Source organism: Hermetia illucens, chromosome 4 (genome assembly GCF_905115235.1).
Source record: "Hermetia illucens chromosome 4, iHerIll2.2.curated.20191125, whole genome shotgun sequence".
In the NCBI taxonomy this organism is placed as follows: Eukaryota; Metazoa; Arthropoda; class Insecta; order Diptera; family Stratiomyidae; genus Hermetia; species Hermetia illucens.
Window position 1 is genome coordinate 64,113,561 of NC_051852.1, and position 22,894 is coordinate 64,136,454.

The following is a 22,894-nucleotide window of genomic DNA, read 5'->3' on the forward strand; positions in this document are numbered from 1 at the left end:
AATTTCTTACATAAGATGAACACAAAACCTTTATATCCGAAGCGAGAGCTTCCGGTATTCCGACTTGTTTGAATATATTTCGAGGTCGTGTGAATTTATTCTATATCGAGTCCAAGTACCTTGGAATGGTATCTTATATAGTTTTGTTTACTCGATTATATAATTTATTGTTTTAATGATGACGCGGGTTGGAATGAATGTTTTGATTTATGATAGCTAACAGTGCAAGGGAATATTATTGTGATAGGTTGTAGTACAGTACACTACATAAGGGAGTGAGGGCGCAAAATATGACCCCCAAAAAATGTAACGAGTCTGGTTCTCAGAATCTATCCAACCCAAAAATCAGAAAAAAATCACAGTAGTGCATTTCCACTAAATCTAGGCCTCAAAATACATCCGGTTACGATATCTGTACAAATAAAGTTAATAATAGTATATTTCCACATTTAAGAAATTCATCCGGCAACCTCCCTTATGTCCACCCCAGAAGTATAAAATTTGACGGGGGTGTAATATTTAACATAATGCATAATTTGGTTAAGTGTGAAGAAAATCCGATTATCATTCTTCAACCTGTATGACGTCATCCTCAAATATCTATTCGTCAATACCGCAACGCAGTAAGTTCTTATGAATGGGGTCGCCAAGAATTATTTTGTTTTAGGTTTTTAGACATTTGTATATAAATGTCAATTACTCCAAACAGACATGTGTGTATGTAGGTATATAATATATGCGTGCTAATGAAATTTGCGGGTAATGCCTAATTAAGATAGATATATTTGTACATGAAACCAGCCGCATAATATACGAACTATATATGTACATATATGTATGTTTTTGTGCACGAAGTAAATCGAAAATATAGGTACGATCAATTTATATAGGTGCATGTGTACGTACAGTATTCGGAAATAGGCAGTTTGTTTGTTTAGGGTGAGTATAATATCTATCGCTGTAATATGTACATACGTCTTTCAGTTTGGAAAAATATGAAGGAATATGTGGGATTTGAAGCTATATACCGATGGAAAAATGTGCCTTGAAGTTTCTTAAATAAGATGAACACAAAACCTTTATGCGACTTGTCTTTAATTTAAAAAAAAAAATGTATTTTGTAAATATCTCACAAAATAAAAGGCACACCTACGCAAATTAAATTCCGTTGGTAACGTACACACATGTCCATCTTCTTTTGCATACATATGTCTGTCTCCTGTAATTGATAAAATATGTAATATAACATACAAATAAGTGGAAAAAACTAAGCCAGAAAAACCAAACCACCACCACCAAAACCCATTGAACTCACCCTTCATATGAGTTCACCTCATATGATGATGACGTCATACATGTCTCACAGAGCCATAAATTTGCGTGAAATGTAAAATTTTCCCCTTCTATAACTTTGGTAATAACAGCTAGATTGCATCCAAACTTGCCAGTATTATGTTCTATATTATGACCATTGCCATTGTGTAGTTCTGGGATGAATTTAAGGGGGGTTTTGCAGGTAAATTTCTAAAATATGGTATTATAATATTATTGACTTTATGTATGCACATATCGGAACGGAATGTGTGTTGGGGCCTATATTTCTTATGCACGATTGCGATTTTTTTCAGATTTTAGGGAACACAGTCTGTTTCATTGTTTGAGGCTTATATTCTAAGTCCTCATTCGTAAAGGGTCATACCGACCATATGCTCTCACCAAATTTCGTGACAACCGTGGTGGGAAGGTGAGAATTGTGAACGCCGATGCATGGAGTGAGTTACATCGTTCTACGAGGAACTTAAACGGGTCATCATATATGCAAAAGGTGTTCATTCTTTTTCACTAAATAAAGTTGTGGGGATATCAAATGGAAGGTCCCGATTTGTACATTTCAGTGTTATAGTTCGGTCTGACATTTAATGCAGAAGAGAGAAGAGCGGGGACTGGAAAGTGATCGTTTTTTCCAAGGACCCACTCTCAGACCTACCCAATCGAAGAATCTCAAAGTTACGAAGCTTACATTGCGTAGATGTAGGTGTGCAGGTTCCGAAATGCTCTCCATCTCCATCTGTTCAAATAAAGTTAATATTAATATGTTAATAGAATTTTTAGTAATTGACGATAAAATCCCCCATAAGTGCATCCAAGAATCATGGAATTTTGTTGTAACATAGTAGCAATGTTACTAACAAAGTATAGTGGGTCAAAATTGTCGCTTCTGTGCAAATTCTAATACCTTGAATGTCAGTATTACGCTGAAGTCAATATTCTGACACAATAATTTCCATATATGTACATTACATGCAAGGTATAAAGGGAACAAAAATTCACCCAAACATTTTGAAGCGTTAAACTTTCCCGACTTGTTTAATTCTGTCAATGACTTTTACTTCTTATTTTATTAGATGGCTTTCTTGCTTTAATATGATTTTGCTTTCTGGCTTAAAGTTTTTAGCTTGGACCATATATTCCACCTCTTGTTGGACACTTATTGGTAACACGATATTATTAATTGATATAGAATTATCTGCAAAAATATGTTGTTGTTTGGTTTTTTGTCCCCTGGGACCCGGTAGGCTAACAGTCCAAAAAAGGACGTGAGACTACCCACGAAGTAGACTAACAGGACTGATGGTAGGAACTTAGCATATGTTTCCTGAAACACACTATCGTTTATGGCTAGAAAAATCAAACTCAAATTTATTAAGTTAGATTCTTTTTAATTAGCTGGACTCGTGTTGCAAGCTTCTCAACATTAGTCGTTAATGTTTTGGGATTATGAGCGTTTAGTCGTTAATGAGTTGCATTTATTAAGTTGATAAAATAATTCAAGCGATGGTGCGAGTTAAAACTACTAACTCGTTGTTATCCAGTTGAATAAATGACCAAGATTAATTTTAGGTTTTAGTGTATAGTCGGTGAGATCAGCAACACAGGGTATATTTCAATTTTAGTCAATAATGCTTTAAGATTATGAGCGATTTTATTCGTTATTGCGCTGATGAGATTAAAATGATGATATTAAATCTCCATCCGAAAAAGCCCAGACCAGATCGGATGGTTAGTAAAACTTGACGCACGAACGCAAGGAGGCTGCTTTATAATGTAACTGTATCCAACAAAGTGTGCAACAGGAAGTTAACTTCAACTCTGCTCGCCATAGCGAACTAGTGGGCACGAATATATCAATGCCAAGGATCAATGACGCCTTTTACGTGCCGAGCTATCTCTTGCGGTTATTGAGGGATTATCTGAAAGACCGCTCCCTGTTCTATGAAATGCTACAGGGCCAAGGGAGGATGGAAATCGAGTCGGGAGTAGCACAGGAATCCATCCTAGGGCCGGACCTCTGGAACGCTTCCTACGATAGTCTGCTGAGACTCGATATGCCCGAAGAGTCACGCCTGGTCAGTTATGCAGACGACGTTGTGGCACTTGTTGCCGAACGCACTGTTGAACAGACGCAAAGCAGACTTGGCATATTAATGCGACGGGTAAGCGGATGGACCACTGCTCACGGTTTCAGCCTTGCGTTGAAAAAAGTGGTCATCTTGGCTAGAAGGAGAATCCTAACCCTGCGTTCCATATCGATCGGCGAGTTGACTATAGAGTCAAAACCAGCCATGGTTTAATGCTCGACTCGAAGCTGAGCTTCTTCGGCCAAATCAAAGCAGTAGCGGACAGAGCTGCACCTGGACCTGCACCGTGAGATTGATTACTTTCTTACCCAACTTCTAAGTGAGCATGGAGGTTTTCAGTTTTATCTGCACAGGATTGGGAAGGCGGGATCTCCTTATTGTGTGTTCTGCAATGGAGTGGTGGACGACGCTGAACACACTTTTTCTCTTGCGAGAGGTAGGACGGCTTTTGCCAGCAGCTTCTTGCAGACACAGAGGAGCTCTCTCCAGACAACATTGTCAGAAAGATGCTGAAGAGCGCTGGGAGCTGGAATCGTATTGCGCATTATGTTCGGGCTCTTCTTATTGCGAAGAAGATTGAACTCGACCTGCGGAGTGGTTGGACTGTAAGGGGCTCCCTGAACTAACAAATCCTTTCAATCCCTTCAGTCCTTTCAAGGATCAATGACGGTGGTAGTAGGAAATGCCGCGCCGCGACACAAAAGAAAAAATATCATAACCTGACTTTAGCCTCCTTAAAAAAATATAAAAGGTTATAAATTATGCAAGGATCCCTACCCGACACGATTTGTTGAAGGTTAAAAAATATGTTGTACCATCTACACATTACCCGAATCCTGGTATACTCCTTATACCAGAAGATTATGCATTCGTTAGTTTCCTTAACTACTTTCTAAACCTCTTGAGAAAGGCTTTATTATATATGTGATCGGTTGGAAGACGATTCAGTAATCTTTCCTCTGGAGTTGTAAGTATACGCGTAGGCTCCGATTTAATTATAGGTAAAGCCGGATGAATGTTGGCGAAAAAAACTCCTTTCACCCGTGACGTTGCCAAAAAGTGCTTCTCCCACTCCTTGTAAGAGTGTTCCTGAAAGGCTTTCGGGAAATCAGCAGGGGAGGGCTCGACGAATCTCATGGGATGCAGGCCAGAGACTCACAGGCCTCTACATGGACAAGGTTATTTAATGGGGCCCCCGCATGAGCCGGTAACCAGAGAATTTTCATTGACTTGAAACAGGGGTCAAAAGCCAGCGCATGTACTTGGCCCACTAGGTAGTGCAATCGCAAAGTTTGATTGGAGAATTTACAAGATTGGAGAGGGTCTGTAATGATAGCAACTTCCTCCTTTCCCATCCGGAAAGTCACGTTGATAGTCTGAAGGGCAGCAAAAAGTTCAGCTGCCAAAACCGAACTTCCAGGAAAAGTATGGGCTCTGGCTCCCGTCCGGACCAACCACCGCACAGAGCACACCATCGCGCCTGAAGACAGCATCCGACGCCAGGACCAAAAAACCTCTTCCCATTGTCCAAGTGGATCCCATTGAAATTCCAGAGGCAAGTGAGGAAGAGATTATGGAAACTGCAAAGAAAATAGCGCTGATAAGGCTCCTGTCAGTGGCTAATTTTCATTCCCTAGCCAGAAAAACCTTTGGATGCAGGAAAAGGCGGATGGAACCACAAAATAAATGCGATATTTACAGATGGATCGGGCGACCTCATTGCGAAATAAGTTTCGACCTAACATACGAGTTTTAAGCGGATGCTACATTATTGAACATAGGTCTGTCGATTTGAGTATGACAATTTGTCGTACGGCCCAAAGTGCCCGGACATTGCAAAGGACGCGGAACACGCTTTACTTCAATACCCGAGGTTCGCGATTCAAAGGACTGTATTAGAACGTAATACCGAACATATACTGAAATCGAAGGGGATATGGACTGCAGTCGAAAAGATGATGGTAGCTGTTCATAGGCAGCTTAGGTAGGAAGAAGTAAACTGGGAGAAGCCTATCTATTATCTTTTTCGAGGATAATTCAATTTACGTTGTTAAGTATCATCATTTATGTGTTGTTTTTCATATATATGTATAACAAGATCGCTTATTAAAGAAAATGAAAATTATTCAAATATATTTATTTTAGGTAGCTGTTGAAGGCGCCTTTTGATGTCAAATGTGAAATTAATTAATATATTTAATTTTATTTGTTAATGTTTTTTTAATTGCTAGGAATTTCTTGTTTGTAAACTCAAAATTTTCTCATTACCACTTGCAGGCACTTACTTACAGACTTCACAACATTTTATTTGGAGAAGTGTTCTTTGATGTTTTTGGTGCAGTAGAAATAACAGAGAAAAAACATAGTGGTAGATATTCTTGCCGGATGGAATATTTTTCAAAATTTTCCAAGAAACATGATAATTCACCTGACGTAGTCGGGTCTATAACGAGGAATAAGAAGCCAGTCATAAATCTCCGTGGTTTTTGGGAAAAGGGTCTTGAAAGTTTTCAACAGTATATAGCACCAAACCTTAAGGCAGAGTGGACGATTCTTTGGGAGTATCGACCTATGTCTAAAGATAGAGAAGAGTACGTTTCGCATTTAATCATTATTTTTTATGCTCAAAAATTCTCGTATTCCAGTTATTATTACTTTACTGAATATGTTGCTCAATTGAATGAGTTGGAGTCATGCATTGCTCCTACGGACTCTAGGTTGAGACCAGATATTCGTAATTTGGAGAATGGCAAAATAAAAATTGGTAACGCACATAAAAGAAGGTAGGTACAGAATATAACTATTTTTCAATGTCAACTCGCAGTCAAAGCTATTTTCCAACAAATGTTATAAGATTTCTAACCACAGACGCAAAATTTTAATAAGTTTACCATTCCTCTTCCGAAGACGTCTGTTCTCGAGGTTTCGTAACTCTGCCGTAAGCGGACTGACTTGAATTAGCTAATTTATTTTTGTAAATTTGCCCCACTATTGGACAAATTTACGTTAAATTAACCAACACTCATATTCATAAGTTTACATTTTGCCTGATTTTTAATGGAAATTAGCGAATCTTCTAGAAGGAAACTAGCCAATATATAGAAAATTTACATTCGATTCTTTCCCTTCAACTGGATGACATATCTTCACAACTTTGTGGCGCGGCGGCATTTGCGGCATTCGAAATTTATTTCGAATGTTGCGAATGCGAGCGGATAGATGACGCCACCGGTGCTCTCCACTCAGTTTAGACCTCGCCACAGGAGTGGAGAGCAGAGTGCCATCACTTGACGGCAGGACGTAAAAAAAAGTGTAGAGAGTCTTCTGTCTTCGAGATTGGCTATTGCGGCAATTAATATTAATTGAATTGGATGTTGTATATAATTAAGTGCTAAACATAGGCGACGTGGTGCTGTGTTCTGAGTGGCCGTCGCCAGGACCCCCCGCGAGCCTAGTTTTTTGCGGCAGGCGTGAATTTACAAGGGATTGTACATTTAGTGGCTTTATTGCCGAATCTGCGGTGGTACCAGCAAATCCCTCGGTCCGTGGACTGTCCTGACGCCCTACTACCTGAACACCCTTTTCGAGTGGCAGACCGCGAGTGAGCTCGTGATCTGGCGCCCGAACGGTGAGCGTCCAACGTCGCCCGCCAATTTACGACCCTCTCAGCAGGCGCAGCTACCTCGTGGATACTGGTGCGGAAGTTTCGGTTCTTCCCGTACCCCAACACCATTAACTATTTCCACAATCCCTGAAACTAGCAGCGGCAAATTCCTCCAGTATCAACACCTACGGGTATAGGCAAGTGGACCTGAGTCTTGGCTTGTGTAGGACATTTTCGTGGCGTTTCATCCTGGCGGATGTCAGCTTCCCCATACTAGGCGCAGACTTCTTGTGTCACTATGGATTGCTGGTGGACTTGCAATGCAAGTCTCTTATAGATTCCACGACCAACCTTAATTCGTCGGGACAAATGGTATCTCATCCTCGCAATCATCTTTCCATTCTTTTATGATAGAAGACATTAACGACTCTCGTGTTCGGTCACTTCTCCAAAAGTTTAGCCAGACTACTACCGAGTGTAGTCTCTCAAAACCAGGGAAGCACAATGTGCAGCACCACATTAACACTACTGGTTCCCCGATCTTCTCGAAGGTGCGTCCTCTACCATCCCAGAAACTGGCTATTGCGCGGAAAGAGTTTGAAGAACTCGTTCAACAGGGTATCTGCAGGCCATCAAACAGATGTTGGTCTTCCCCACTGCATATGGTCCCTAAGCCAATCGGCGAATGGTGCCCCTGTGGGGATTACAGAAGGCTAAATGCACAGACTGTTCCTGACCGATATCCAATTCCACTCATCCACGACTTTGCCCATCACTTTGCGAATTGCCGCATCTTTTTGACCTTGGACGTAACCGGAGCTTATCATCAAATCCCTGTAGCTCCAGAAGACATTCCAAAGACGACAATATGCTCACCCTTTGGACTCACTCGGAGTTCACTCGGATGACTTTCGGATTGTGCAATGCGGCGCAAACCTTTCAAAGGTTCATCCACTCGGTCCTGCGAAACCTCGACTTCTGTTTCGTATATTTGGATGATGTTTTGGTCGCTTCTTCCTCAGAGTCTGAGCACTTCACCCATCTCGAGTGCATTTTTCAGCATCTCCTTGAGACTGGCTTAGTGCTAAACGTTGAGAAATGGCAGTTCCTTCAAACACAGGTGAGATTCCTCGGCCACTCCATTTCCCCTGAAAGAATACAGCCCGGCTCAGACAAGGTGCAAGCGATAACAAGCTTCCCGCGTCCGAAAATTGTAAAGGATTTGCGGAGATCTATTGTCGTTTCCTGCCCAAGGCCGCCCAGCACCAGTCCGTTTTGAACGCGTGCTTGTCTGACCCCAAAACTAAGGACACACGAGAGATCGTGTGGTCTAAGAGACTGTCCGCGCGTTCAATAAATCCCTACAGCAACTGACTGAAGCTACACTCTTGACATTTCCTCTGCAAGATGCACCTCTAGCAGTTTTTGTTGAAGCCTCTGACACCGCAATAGGTACTGCTCTTCACGAAAATGTGAACCATGTCTAGCAACCGTTGAGATTCTTCTCTAAGCAGTTGAACCCCGCTCAACGGAACTACAGTACCTACGATCGTGAACTGCTCGCCGCGTACTTGAGCTTCAAATACTTCTGTTTCTCCCTAAAAGGCAGGCCCTTCGCAGGGTTCACGTACCATAAGCCTCCCACGTATGCTTTGAAACAAAAGCCCGACAAAGCGTCCCCTCGAAATCTAAGCTTTATAAGCCAGTTTACGTCAGACATCCAGCACGTCTCCGGCAAGGACAACATAGTTGCTGACGCTTTGTGTCGTGTTTCCGAGGTTAACATCCCCGCCTCACTCGATTTCTCGGCTATTGCCAAGGCGCAGGAGGATGACGGAGTACTTCAGAGCCAAATCCAACCCCAAATACAAATTTCGGGAGTTGCCCATCTTCGGCTAAAACCTCTCTCTCTGCTGCGAGGACTCGGAAAACGGACCTCGGCCATGTATTCCGGCCACCTTTCGCAAGGAAGTATTGCACGCGGTTCACGACTTAGCGCATCCAGACATCAGGACAACAAATTGGCTAGTCACCGAGAAATACTTCTGGCCCTCCAGGAACAAGAATGTCAATTCCTGGGCCGGAGAGTGCATCGCATGCCAGAAGTGTAAGGAAAGAAGTGGGCTCATTCCCCCGCACTACCAAGCGATTCCACACCATACACCTCGACATGGTAGGATCTTTACGAGACTCGCACGGTTACTAGTATTGCCTCACAATCATCGACAGGTTTACGCGGTGACCTGAGGCAATACCTCTGAAAAACATTATGTCGCAATCTTGTGCCGAAGCCCTCTGTCGAGAGTGGATACCTCGCTTTGGCGTCTCTGCAGTGGTCATCACTGACCACGGAATGCAAATAGAGTCCACCCTTTCTCGGAGTTAGGCAAACTCCTGCGGTTTAAACGTCAGCAGACTACTGCGTACCACCCGCAATCCAATGGGATGCTAGAACGTTGACACCGGCATCATTATGGCACGCGATGATCCGTTCTAGACTCAAGTCTTGCCTCTCGTTCTACTCGACCTACGTACAACCCGCCGAGAGGAATTTGTTGCCAGCCCCGCGGAGCTGGTACACAGGGAGAACCCAAGGCTTTCAAGCGATCCGGTCTTTGACAAGAGATCGGGTCTTACCGAGTCGGGGTTGACGCGTCTGCTGAGAGACAATCTCCGACGCATCAAAGCCACTCCTCCCATCCAACACTCGTCCGCACCTGTCTGCGCGGTCAAGGAGCTGGACATGTGTACGCACGTCCTGGTCAGGACGAATGCCGTCCGGAAGCCGCTGCAGCCTCCTTATGAAGGCCCGTACCGCGTTCCCGAGCGGGGAGAACATTTCTTCCAGCCCGTGTGCACCCCAAAACAACGGCGCGTTCGCTTCAAGAACTGATGGGGAACACATTCCGGATTCAGTCGCTGAAACCTCTCGGTTTCATCTGGGGGTGGAGTGATGTGACGCGGCAGGATTCGCGGCATTCGAAATTTATTTCGAATGATGCGACTTCGAGCGGGCAGATGACGCTACCGGCGCTCTCCACTCAGTTTAGACCCCGCCACAGGAGTGGAGAGCAGAGTGCCATGACTTGACGGCACGACGTAAAAGAAAAGTATAGAGAGTCTTCTGTCTTCGAGATTGGCTATTGCGGCAATTAATATTAACTTAATTTCATGTTGTATAATAATTTAAGAGCTTTGATACTAATTTAATTTCATGTTGTATATAATTAAGTGCTAAATATAATTTAATATCATAAAAAGATAAAGTATTTAGCTCTGCAAACTTCTCTATAAGAAATAATTAATTTCAAACAAGTTGAGAAACTATAAGCTGCTCATATAATTTTTGTGTATTTAACAGATATGCTGCAATTTACAATTAACGTAGTTACAAACAAACCGGGAAACAGGAAGCTGGACGCCTCGAGTGTGTAACGAGTTTTTGTTTTTCTTATGTGATGACGTACATATGTAGTTTAAAATTGAAAATATTCATGAGTAAATATACTTGATTATGTCCACTCAAAACAAATCAATATTGCACAATAGCCCTTATTGCCCATATACCTACATAGGTATCTAAATTAAAAACCGCGGCTCTATATGCATGCATATACACATACAAAGATTGCTGATATAAAAAAGGTGCCTTCATATCACCATCCTTAGCCATTAATTGGTATCGATACTCTTAATGATGCATTAGGAGTCCAAATCGACCACAATTTGGAAAAAGTCTGAAAACCGGAAGCTTGGCGCTTCAGATATGAAAGGTTTTGTTTGCTTCTTCTGTGAGTATATTTGAGTGCAGAACTACTCCATTTGTATGTAGTCCATTATGTATATGCATTTAGCATGTCAGACTACTTCTTTTAGGGTAATATTGATATTTAGTTGCAGTGCACTTACACGGTAAAGTCAACTTTGAGCTGCTGTAACTTTGTTAGTAATGGTATGATTTTCATCAAACTTGGGGATAACGAAAACTTTTATAACTCTGGAATAAACTTAAAAGGGGTTTTTACTTAATTTCTACAAAAATATGGTAATATACTATTATTGACTTAATTTGAGTAGATATCGATATGGAGAGTATTTTGAGGCCTGGACACCATATAGAGGCAGCTTCATAATTTTTTTTCAGATTTTTCGGTTGGATAGTTTCTGAGAATAGGTCCGTTAAAGAAATCATCACTTGCCACCCCTCCCACTCCCCGCCTTTCTAACAAATCTCAAAACTAAGACCGGCTTTGAAAAGCACTAATTACCTTTTCTTTTGATACCCAACATGACTATATTCAGTGAAAAAAAGTTTGTGGGCGCGTCAGGTATAAAGATTTTGTGTTCAACTACTTTCTACGCATGTTTTCCTTTTCACAGATAGCTATATATTCAGAAAATTGCTTTATATATGCTTATGTTGTCCGTCTTCTCAAATAGGAAAAAAAAGCAACAGAGTTAGAGAAACAACTTTTATTACAAGAAGAATGGTTACAAATTTTCCTTTCGCTCCTTATACTCTGGAAGTTTTTCTAGAACTAACTTATCTCTGCTTGGAACTGTGATGAATCTGGAGCTGGTGTTCGACACCTTTGCTCCTCTTTTCGCTGTGGACATTGTTGTCCATCTTTACTCTGGTTGGTTATCGTTCCTCTTTTTCTTTTTTTTTTCCAAAACGTTATAAAACTTATATCTTATACTAGTTATAAATTACTTACAATACTAATAATAATAATAATTTTATCTTATCTTAACTAACAATATTAACAATATTACTTTATAATACTAATTACCTTAAAATACTATATATTCTTACAATACTAATGGTCTTAAGCTAGGATAAGTTTCTTTTTTCCGATTATCTGTTTTTAAAATATTTAGAGTTTTATTCTTGTGGGAATCAATTTTTTGGTACAATTTCAGGGCTTTATCTTTAATATACTTATCTATGGTTTCTAATCTTAGATAGCTATGTATGTCTAGGTTCCTTATATAATGCGGGACATTGAAAAGTTTTCTTACAGCTATATTCTGACATATTTGCAGTTGTTTTTTATATGTCTTACATGTTTGGTAAAAAATACTGTTCCCGTATAGCAGAGATGGGCGAATTAATTGTTTATAAATTAAAAGTCTATTCTTAATGTTTAGATTCTTAGATCTAATTAAGGGGTAAAGGGATTTCAGCGTACCTGTACATCCATCTCTTTTCAACTTTATGTGTTTTCTCCAATTTAGTCTGCTGTCGAAAGTCAGTCCTAAATATTTCGCTGTTGGTTTCCAATCGATGGGCTGATTTTCGATTTGGATTTTCCCCGGTTTCTGTTCTCTCTTTCTTGTGATGAAGACTGCCTGGGTCTTCTCCGGGTTTATTTTTATCTTCCACTTTTTGAAGTATTCCAACATTGTGTTGGTTGCCTTCTGAAGATTGCTTGTGATGAGGCGTGCCTGTTTCGATGTGTGGAAGAGGCATGTGTCGTCCGCGAATAAGGAGATCCCTGTGAAGCGGTTAAATTGACTTGGAATGTCCGCCGTGAATACTGTGTATAACAGCGGGGAAAGCGGCGATCCTTGGGGTACTCCTGCCTCTATTCTTTTTTCCGTTGATTGGTGCCCCTCCAGTGCCACCCTAAAACTTCGATCTGCAATAAAGGATTGGATCAGTCTTATTATAGAGTCAGATATTTTAAATTTCTTTAGTTCGGCTACGAGCCCTGCGTGCCAGACTTTATCGAAAGCTTTCGATATATCGAACATTATTAGTCCGGTCGATTTCCGCTTGTTCAAACCACTGCGAATGTGCTGGACTACTCTGGCCAGTTGAAGCTCGCATGAATGATCTCGTTGGAATCCGTATTGTTCCTCTGGGATGATGTTGAGCTCGTTGAGTTGATCCTGCTGTTTGCTCCGTATTACCCTTTCAGCAATTTTTCCAATTGTTGGAAGTAGGCTGATGGGTCTCCAGTTCTGTGGGAAGGTTGGGTTCTTTCCCGGCTTCGGCAGAAGGATGATGATGGATTTTTTCCATGCTTTTGGATATGTTGTGTCCGGATGGCTCAAGTGGTTAGAGCGCTGGGCTGTCGTAGCGGAAGGTCGCGGTTCAAATCTCGCTGGGGGCAGAGGAATTTGTTATCGTGATTGGATGTCGGACACCAGTCGACTCAGCTGTGAATGAGTACCTGAGTCAAATCAGGGTAATAATCTCGGGCGAGCGCAATGCTGACCACATTGCCTCCCACAGTGTACTGTGGTGTACCGTTACGGTCTTGAATGAAGTGCTCTAACACACTTCAAGGCCCTGATCCAATATGGATTGTTGCGCCAACGATTATTATTATTATTTTGGATATGTTCTGAGACGGAGTACTGCATTTATTACTGCGGTGATTGATTCGGCGATGTTATTCGGTGCATTCGTTTGTAAGCATATCCCATCCTGGGGCTTTTTTGCTGCTTAGTCCATGGATGATGGTTTGGACTTCCACCTGATCTGTTTGCAGTCCCCAGTCTTCTCTTTGTGTTGAGTCATCTTGTGTCTCTGTTTCTGACTCGTACTCTTCTTCAGATTCGTCGTCCGATGCGGTGTTCTCCCTGAACTGGAGTTCGAGTGAGTCCGCGAACGCTTTGGCCTTTCCCTCTTTATAAAATTCAAGGCCATTGGGACCATGAATTGTAGGCATTTGCCTTCTCGAGCTACTTTTAAAATATTTGCTGAGCCGCCAGAAGTTGTTGCTTCCCGGCTCTAAATTTTGGAGAAAGTATTCCCACTGTTCGTTTCTGAATCGGTCAATGTCATCTCTGATAACGTTAGTGAGCCGATTCGCTTCTCTTTTCAGATTGGGATCTCCTGTCATTCTTCTTCTTTTTCTGATGCGATTTCTCTCCCTTATTCTTTCTTTAATATTTCTTGGGAGCCGGAAGTATTGTTGGTCGTTTACTTCTGTCTCCGTTGAGCTCTCCTGCTTGGCTGAAGTTAGTTGGGCGGTTAGGTTTTGAATCTCTATCTCTACCTGCTCCGAAGTTTCTAGTTTTGAGGTTGTGGTGTATTGTCTTAGAATATGGCGGTAGGTGTCCCAGTTGGTGGTTTTTATCATTTTCGGCGGATTTTCAATATATATGTTGTATATTGAAAATAACACCGGTTTGTGGTCCGACGAGAGGTCGTCCAACACGTTGATTGTGATGTGGTTGCTGTAATTCTTTGTAATAGCCACATCGATTATGGTGCCGGTTGTGCTGCGTCCATAATGTGTTGGTTCCTCTGGTGCGTGAATAGTTGCTTCGTTTCCGTTTAGGAAAGCGAGCAGTTCTCTCCCCGCTTTGGTGTTTCGGGTTGCTCCCCAGTCTCGATGATCATTTTAGTCATCATTGACTCCATCATGTTTTGTATCTGTGCTTGCATGCTGCTCAGCACTTGATCCATTTGCACAGGCTTCGGGTTCGCTGAGGAAGAGGGAGTTTTCGGTGCTGTTGGAGTTTTTCCTGTCGGTTTGTTGATTGGTTGTGTTACCTGTGGTACCTGTGGAGAAGAATTAGATTTCGCCATCTGGGCGAAGGTTTTTTTAATATTTTTAGGGTTTTTTGGACATCCACCGTAGCTGGCTGGATGATCCCCTTTGCAGTTGGTGCAGGTTGCCTTCTGCTCCTGCTTCCTCTCGCATTTGGAAAAGTGATGCGATCCCTCGCATTTAACGCAACGTGCGTCAGCGAAACAGTTGTTCGCAGAGTGTCCAAACTGCTGACAGTTATGGCACTGCGATTGGGAAGTCCTCGGTTTTTGGGACAAGATTTTCACGATCAGGTGGCAGATCGATTTGACATTGTATATGCCGGTTTCGTTTTTAGGCATTAACACCTTTAGTAGTCTGGAGGGCCCGTTCTTCATTTTTATGAAGAAGCACTCTATAGGATGGAAGCCCTGATCCTCAAGGTCTTCCTTTACATCTTCGGGCGCTATTCCCTCGAGCCCCCGGATTATAATGTTTATGTTCTTCTCTTCTGGGAGAAGATATGTGTGGAATTGAATTCCACTTTCTCTAAAGAATTTAGTGATCTTCCGGTGGTCGCTCGGCTGCTCTGGAGTTATTCTCACTCCCAGGTGAATCCTCCTCGCGTGAAGGATATTAATTTTCCTTTTTCGCAACTCTTTCTCAATGGCTGGCCATTTTGATGGCTGCCTTAAAATCACGGGTACCGTGCCCTTTTCGGCTTCTTTACCCTTAGGACTTTCTTGTCCTGAAGGCTTTGGCTTTTCCGGTGACTTCACTACGGTTTTTTTAAAAAAAGTCGGCGGAAGAGTTGGCACTAGTTTCGGTGGCGGCAGAGGTGGAAAGTCTACTTCTTCCTCCTCCTCGGTGGCGGTGTTGTCCGTGTTGTCGGTGGACATCTCCTCTTCCGATGACGAGTTACTTTCCGAGTCCGACACTTGTGGACTCTCGATACGCAAACGCTTGCCGTTTTCTTTTTTCTCCCTGTTTTGCAGGTCTATTGACTCCTCCAAGCTTTTAATGAGAGCTGTCAGACCCTCGTTCTGCTTCCGCTGCTCTTCTATCTCAATTTTCGCAGCGGCTAGCTGTTTATTAATTTCATCCAGACTGCGTTGCAGACTGGCGATTAGTTTTTCTTGGGATTGGTCCGATAGTAATCGGACCTCTGGGGCTTTCTGGGCCCTCGTTTCCATAACGATTTCTTCTGAAAATTCTTCAAAAAACAAAAACTATTTTCTACCCACAAAAACTTAACACTATCCACGCTTATCACTAAAGGGTACCTAAAAGATAACCACTCCTGAAAAAAGAAAATAACCTTGTAATTTAGAAATTCTCAAAAACTTTTACCACTCTGCTGCTGTCCAAGGACGTCTGCTGCGTTCGGCTGAACTCTCAAGAATAACTTATCTCTAGAACAATTGTTACTTAAATACTATTATATTTCTAACAAAGGGCACAAACTGCTGATCTTGCGATCTTGCCTTATCTAATTTTTTCCAGTAACTCATTCTTTTAATGACTAATTGCTGAATATGCATTTTATATTCCTGAAGGTGTTTATGTTATTGGATATTGCCAAAGATTTCTTGTTTATGCTACAAGTATTGGATATTCAGTCTTATCTTATTATGAGTCATTGATATTTATTGTTTAGGGTAAGCCTTACATGTAACCCCTCCCTCCTTTGATTGGACTTCGTCCTCGAAGGATGCAGATTCTACATCTTTATTGGATTTTATTGGCTGATTTTTACTTTTAGGTATTATGTTTCTTTCCTGTATATTGGATTTCTGTTGTGTTATGTTTTATCATATGTTCAATAATTGTTGGTATGATGATTCTAGATTTGTATTCAGGTATATGGTTATAAAAAGTTATTTTATTTATATTTATTGAACAATTATCAAAATTAATTAGGAAATTACCCGAATTTTTTTGTTTTCTCTCGTGGCAATTACTATCCCAACCAATTTCTTCTTGTACTGTGATTATAAGTCCTCTATTTCTGTAATATATCCTTCTGTTCTTCCAATTTTGGAATATGTTTTACTTAAATGGAAGCATAATCTGCTTTGTTTTAAATCCTTTATATAATCTTCGTTTTTGTAATGGTAGGATTTGTTTTTATATTTTACAATATTACTGGGTTCAAATTTTATTTCATATCTTGTATTATCAGGTATCGGTATTTCAATGTATTTATAAAGAGTTACAATATTATTGGGAATTTTAATTATAAATAGTAATTCTGTTGGCTTGATTTTATTTGAAGCTAGTGCTAATTTTACATATTTAAGTTTGTTTATATCAATACTAAAATCAAGGATTTCTTGTTTCGTTAACATGTTTCTGCTCATTAATCCTATTCTAGCTGACACAAAATTATCCTGCAGTATTTCTATTTCATTTTGCAGTATTGGTATATTTGTTAGTGTTGATAAGTAAGTTTCCTAAATTTTCTTGTAATTTTTGTTTAATGAGTGCTCGATCTTTCTTCTTTTATCGTATTTATTAGTTTTTGAATTTGTGTTTCGATTCTATTATTGATTGAAATTGGTTGATTTACTCTATTAATTATTTGATGGTTATTTTTGTCAATTATGTCCATGTGTCTTTCTATATTTTGTCTGTCGTCCGCATCCATTAGGCCAAAGATCCATTTATAAATTGTTCCAACAGGATTTAACATGCCACGTTTAGTTCGATTGTACTGTTTGCATTTTCCTTTTGCTTCATAATAGGATTCAAGGGTAAAGAAATTGTGTGAATGTGTGAATGTTGTTACAAAATACTTTATGCTGTTTTTCTAGTCTTTCCTTTTCCTTTTTCTCACATAAAGTTGCTTGAATGATGAATCGCAAAGGAAATCTCTTTTGTCAATAGTTAGTGTAGGAGTAGTGGAAGTTTGAATATTGGGTATAAAATTATTTTTAGGGGTTGTTTCTCCTTTTTGTTGTATTGATATGGGGTTGGTGGGTATTGGTTTGATGTCTGTGGCATCATTGGGCTGGGATATAGATATAAAGTTGCTGTTCTAAATCCGTTATTTCTTGGTTAATTATATTTTGTCTATGCTGGTTTTTTGTTAGCTGATGTGACTGGTGTAATTCTGAGATGGCAATTTGTATATATTTTAGATCAATTTTGTGTATAAGGATTTTATAGTCTTCTACTAGTTGGATGTTTTCTCCTCTGATTTCCGCGTATCCTGTTTCGCTTTAAATTCTTTTGACAGTTAATAGGGATAGGGTTTGTTGAATCGTCCATAGATGAAGTAGTATCAGGAGCTTCGTTGTCTGTAATGATAGAAGTCCTCGGTGAATGGAGTTTTTTAGGGTATTTTTTGGTTGAGGATGTTTTGTTTTATTTGTTTTTTGAACAGGGGTATGCTATTCTGTGTGAATGCTAATCGTTTATTCTGGGCTATTAGTTATGCAAATTTAAGGGTGTAGATTCCGTAATGGTAATTGTTATTTTGTTGTGGAATGTTTATCTCGTTGATGGTAATATAGTTTTCTGTTAGTTCTTGTTTTAATTTGTGAAGAGATTCTGATTTGAGGTAATCTTGTAATTTTAATAGGGTGTAGTTATTGTTGTTTCCTAATGAGTCGTAGTTAGAAATTGTTTTGGTTTTGATATTTATTACTATCAAAGTCCAGTGGTTGTTTCCTACATGAGGAGTATTAGGACGAGGTTGTATTCAAAAATGTTTTCGTTTTTTGTCCATCTTCTGATTGAATTGTATCCGTCTTTTATGAGTTTGTTGATGAAAAATGTATTGAAAATTAGAATTTTGGGGAGTTTATGAGATTTATTATGTTGTCGTTCAATCAGTTTTCTTTATCAAGGGTCTGTAAATCGTTTTCGTATAGGGATAGTCCGAATTTTTCTATGGGGTATTTAGGATTAGTCTCTTCTATTTATTGTTGGGAGAATAATTCTTCTTTATCTCTAAATTATTTAGTTTTTCTTTTTATACGATCGAACTTTATTTTTTTGTTGTCTTTTTGTCGGATTATTTGATCATTTTCGTTTTCGTCTATTTCCTGAAGTTTGTATAATGGGTCGTTTTTTCGTCTAATTGTTTGTTTGATGAATAACTGTTTGTTGTTTATGTCTGGTATGTCTTCGCGTTTCTTGTAGAGTTTATCAATCCATTTGTCTTTTTTGTTTTTCAGTTTTTCAAGTAATTTGTCTTTATTTATGTGTCCAAATTGGATTTCTACTGGTTTATGTTCTGTGGAATGGGTTGTGTTGTTATAAGCTTCTGCTGCTTCTAATACTATTAATTCTAAGTCTTTTTGTTTGTTTAGTTCCTGAAGTGTTCTAATTTTTTCTGTAAGGGTGTTATGTAATCTGTTAATATCCACTATTTCAGTGTGTGATTCAGGTGCTGTAATATTTACATCGACGTCCTTGTATCTAAGCCATTGTTGTAAGGTTATTATGTCGAATTCATTATCCATTATAATTTTCTTTGGTTTTCCCATTATTGTTATGTATTCTTGCATTAATTTCTGTAAGGTTACTGCGTTTTTGCCGATGGTAAATTTTACATATAAAAATTTGGAAAATTTATCCATTGCTGTAAAAAAAGTTTTATTTTTATTCATATACAGGTTGATGTATATTATTTCGTTTACATTTTCAGGGGTCTCGGATATCTCAAACTTGGTTTTGTATGGTTTCTTGTCATACTTTGTTTTTCCACATGTTTCGCAATGGTCTACATATTCATTTATCAATTTTTCTAGTTTCTGGAAGTAGTATTTATTTTTTAATTCTAGGTATGTCTTGTTGGTGCCTAGATGGTTTTTATCGTGCTTAATGATTCTGAGTGTTTGCTCTTGATCTAGGAGATCAATTGCTCGCTTACTGTATTTTATGAATTTCAGCTTTTTATTATTACTGAATAGTTTTATTATTTCTTCTTGAACTTTATTATATTCTGAGTAGTTTATTTAGTTCACTGTATATAGCAATTTTTGAATTTTCTGGTATGCCTCGTTTTAAAATTTATTTTACTAGGTCTACGTTTTCGAGATCTGTTTCATCAATGAATATATGTCTATTCTTGTTAATTATTTTTAGTTTTTTTTTGCTTTTTTCTTACTATTATAATTCGATTTTTACAGGTGTTTACAATTCTTTCACTAATGGGGATATGATCATCTTTGCCTGAATGGATGGTTGCTAAGTCTGAAGGGACGTTGCTTTGGTAATAGATTTCGTTTCTACTCGTGTTTATGCGGCTTAAGAAATCAGCGACTTGATTTTCTTTACCTTTGACGTAATTTATATTGAAATTATACTTATCAAACTTGATTTTCCTTCTTAGAATTTTTGAATCGGGACCTTTAAGGTTATGAAGCAAAACTAGGGGCCTGTGATCTATTGGGATATTGAATTTTGTGCCGTACAGGTATGGTCGGAAATATTTTATTGCCCATACAATGGCCAGAAGTTCTTTTCCTATGGTGCTGTAATTACGTTCGTGAAGCATATGAAATGGGGTGTCCTTTTTGAGAGAGTACTGCTCCAATAGCTTTATTGCTAGCGTCAATAGTTAAATCGAATTTTTCTGTGAATTTTGGATATTTTAATACTGGATAATTTGTTATCATAGATTTGAGTTTCTCAAAGGCATTTATGAATTTGGGTTCGTCAGAATTGATTATATTTTTGTTTTTTAGTGCATCCGGGGATTGCGATTCTAGCATAATGTTGAATGAACTTACGATAGTATCTTGTTATTCTTAGAAATTATCGAATTTGTTTCGGGGTTTTTGGCATTTTCAGGTTTTGGATTGTTTCAATGTTTTTTGTGCTTGGTTTGATTCCGTCCGGAGTCAATATATGTCCTAGAAATTCAGTGGTTTTCGTAAGAATTTACACTTGTCTATCTGTATTTTCAGGTTGTGTTCTTGGAGTTTTGAAAATATTTTCTGGGTGTTTTGTTCCATTTCCTCCAGGGAAGTAGCAAAGATTAGTATATCATCTAGGTATACTACTCATATTTTGTTTTGTTTTTATATTTAGTTTGGCAGGTAGCTGTTAATGATTCTCCATCCTTGTATAGGAGTTTGCTGAATTTTTTTAGGATTTTGGTGAGGGACTGTTGTTCCTCAAAAGATAAGTTTTCCTAATTGAACTTTAATTTGTTCCAGTTTATGGCTATTGTGCCATTAGCTATATCGATGATTGCTCCTAATGGGGGAAGTCGATTTTGACCGATTATTCCCCTAAATTATTTTTCTGAGAAGTTATTATATTCCATATAATTTTATGGTTGGATGGTATGTTGAATTCTTTGGGCATCTCCATCTTTATTTTAAATTGTACATTGAAATTTCCTCCTAATCCGTTTATTATTATTGGGGTATCTAGTTTCATTCTTTTGAATTGTTGCAAGCAATATAGGGCTAGGCTGGATGTGTAGCGCCTGTATCTATCAGTATTGGTATCACTTCGTTGTTGATGGAAAGGATTATGATTGGTAAAGGTATTGTTCCGAAGCTAAGTCCTGAAAATTTTGTTCTGATTGGATGGTTTGGGTATTCATTTTTGAAAAGTGACTTCCATTTCTGGGGTCTGAATTTGGTCTAGGGGTATATTCTGATATGTATTTGGGATTAGTTATTTGAGTTCGCATACTTGCGTCGGGAGTTTCTGTTATATGGGTTTTGTCTGCTTTTCTTTAATTGGTATGGTATGGTATGGTATGGTAATAGTAGTTGGTATTTGTTCTCGTATTTTGGAATGTATGTTGCTTAGGTATGAAATTATTATTTTGGGTAAATAATTTCTAGTTTGATGTCTACAGTCTTATATGGGTTTTGATAGAGGGAGTTATGGAGTTATTATAGTTGTTCTTTGGTTTATATTTGTATGGTCTAAAGTCTTGTTTTATTGCTGTCGAGTCAATTCTGTCTGCTGTTTCCTTTAAATAATTATAAGCTTCTGTAATCTTGTCTACGTTTTTATGATTATGGGCAAGCGCTTCTAATGTGTTGGGAGCTTTTTCATATTTTAAATGAAATGTGTTTTTTATATTTAATAGCCTGTTATAAGTTTCGTATATAGAGTAATTTCTTTTTTGTTTTTCGTTATAACTGGTAGTTTTTGCTAATTTGAGTAGTAAAAATTCGTATGAATCTGATACTCCAAATTCTTGTCTAAATCTATTTTTTACAGAATACCAATCTTTATCAGGTAAACTTAAATATAGTTTTTGTGTTGTTCCTTTTATTCGCTGGATGAGGATTCCATATACAAAGTTTCTTTCGTCTCCTATTTCTGCCATTTGTAGAATTTTTTCCACATATGTAAGGCTTGTTTGTCTCCTTCGAATACTGTGTGATTGAATTGTTGTCCCTGAACTTAATGTAATGCCATTTTTAATTTTGTTTGGTGATTTGATTGTATAATCATCTGGTGTTATTGTGTTTTATTAATTCTTCCTCATTTCGGTGTTTTGGGTTGGTGAAGGGTTTCGGTAAAGGTACTTTTGTGTAGATTTACATTACCTGGATCTACAAGGTCGAGATCCGCTGGTAACGGTAATGCTCTCGATAAACTGAATTTATAATTGGACTTCACTGCTCCCGTAGGCGTACTCGCCCCACCAGATGCTTTCTGAAGTTAGTAGCACTAATAATCACTATTGGTGTTATTGTGTTTATTTTATTTTATTCCTACTCAGTTTTCTTCTAACCTGGTTGGCAGGGAATATCCGGAATATTCTCCTGTGGCAATGCTAACCCTATTTTTGTTAACTGATTTTTTAGTTATTATTTTTGGATAGGTTGCCCTATTATTAGGGTTGTTTGTTTGTTAGTTTTGCGCTCCTGTAGGCGTACTCGCCCAACCAGGTGCTGTACCAAAACTAATTGTCACTACCGAATTTTCACGTTTCGTTTCACGTTCGCGTTTGTTACCTTGCTTTTCGCTTAGTGGTAACCGAAACTGAAAATCGCACGACTGCCCCACTTATGTTGTCTATTCCCTCGAGTAAAAAAAAAACAACAGAGTTATAGAAATAACCTTTATTCGCTCTTTACACTTTCGAAGTTTTTCTAGAACTAACTTATGTTTAGAACAATTGTTACTTAAATACTATTTCTAACAAAGCGCACAAACTGCTGATCTTGCGATCTTTCCTTATCTGATTTTTCCCAGTAACTCTATTCTTTCAATGACTCATTGTTGAATATGCATTTTATATTCCTTAGTCTCTGAAGGTGTTTATGTTATTTGATATTGCCACGATTTCTTGTTTATGCTTCAAGTATTGGATATTCAGTCTTATCTTATTATGAGTCATTGATGTTTATTGTATAGAGTAAGCATTACATGTAACTAGAAAAGCCCACGGGCCCTCT

At 38.9% G+C, this 22,894-nt stretch overlaps 1 protein-coding gene across 4 annotated transcripts in view; it reads left to right on the forward strand.

Moving 5' to 3' along the window:
* LOC119655302 (oxysterol-binding protein 1-like) overlaps window positions 1-22,894 on the forward strand; it is a 358,882-nt gene that overhangs the window by 43,230 nt on the left and 292,758 nt on the right. For 3 of the 4 annotated variants that reach the window (XM_038061129.1, XM_038061130.1, XM_038061131.1), the window contains exons 2-3: window positions 5,697-6,010; window positions 6,065-6,202. In XM_038061129.1, coding sequence (XP_037917057.1) covers window positions 5,697-6,010; window positions 6,065-6,202 — 452 coding nt within the window. Of the gene's footprint in view, window positions 1-5,696; window positions 6,011-6,064; window positions 6,203-10,384; window positions 10,492-22,894 lie in introns of those variants that run through there. The other variant, XM_038061132.1, reaches the window with a different exon arrangement.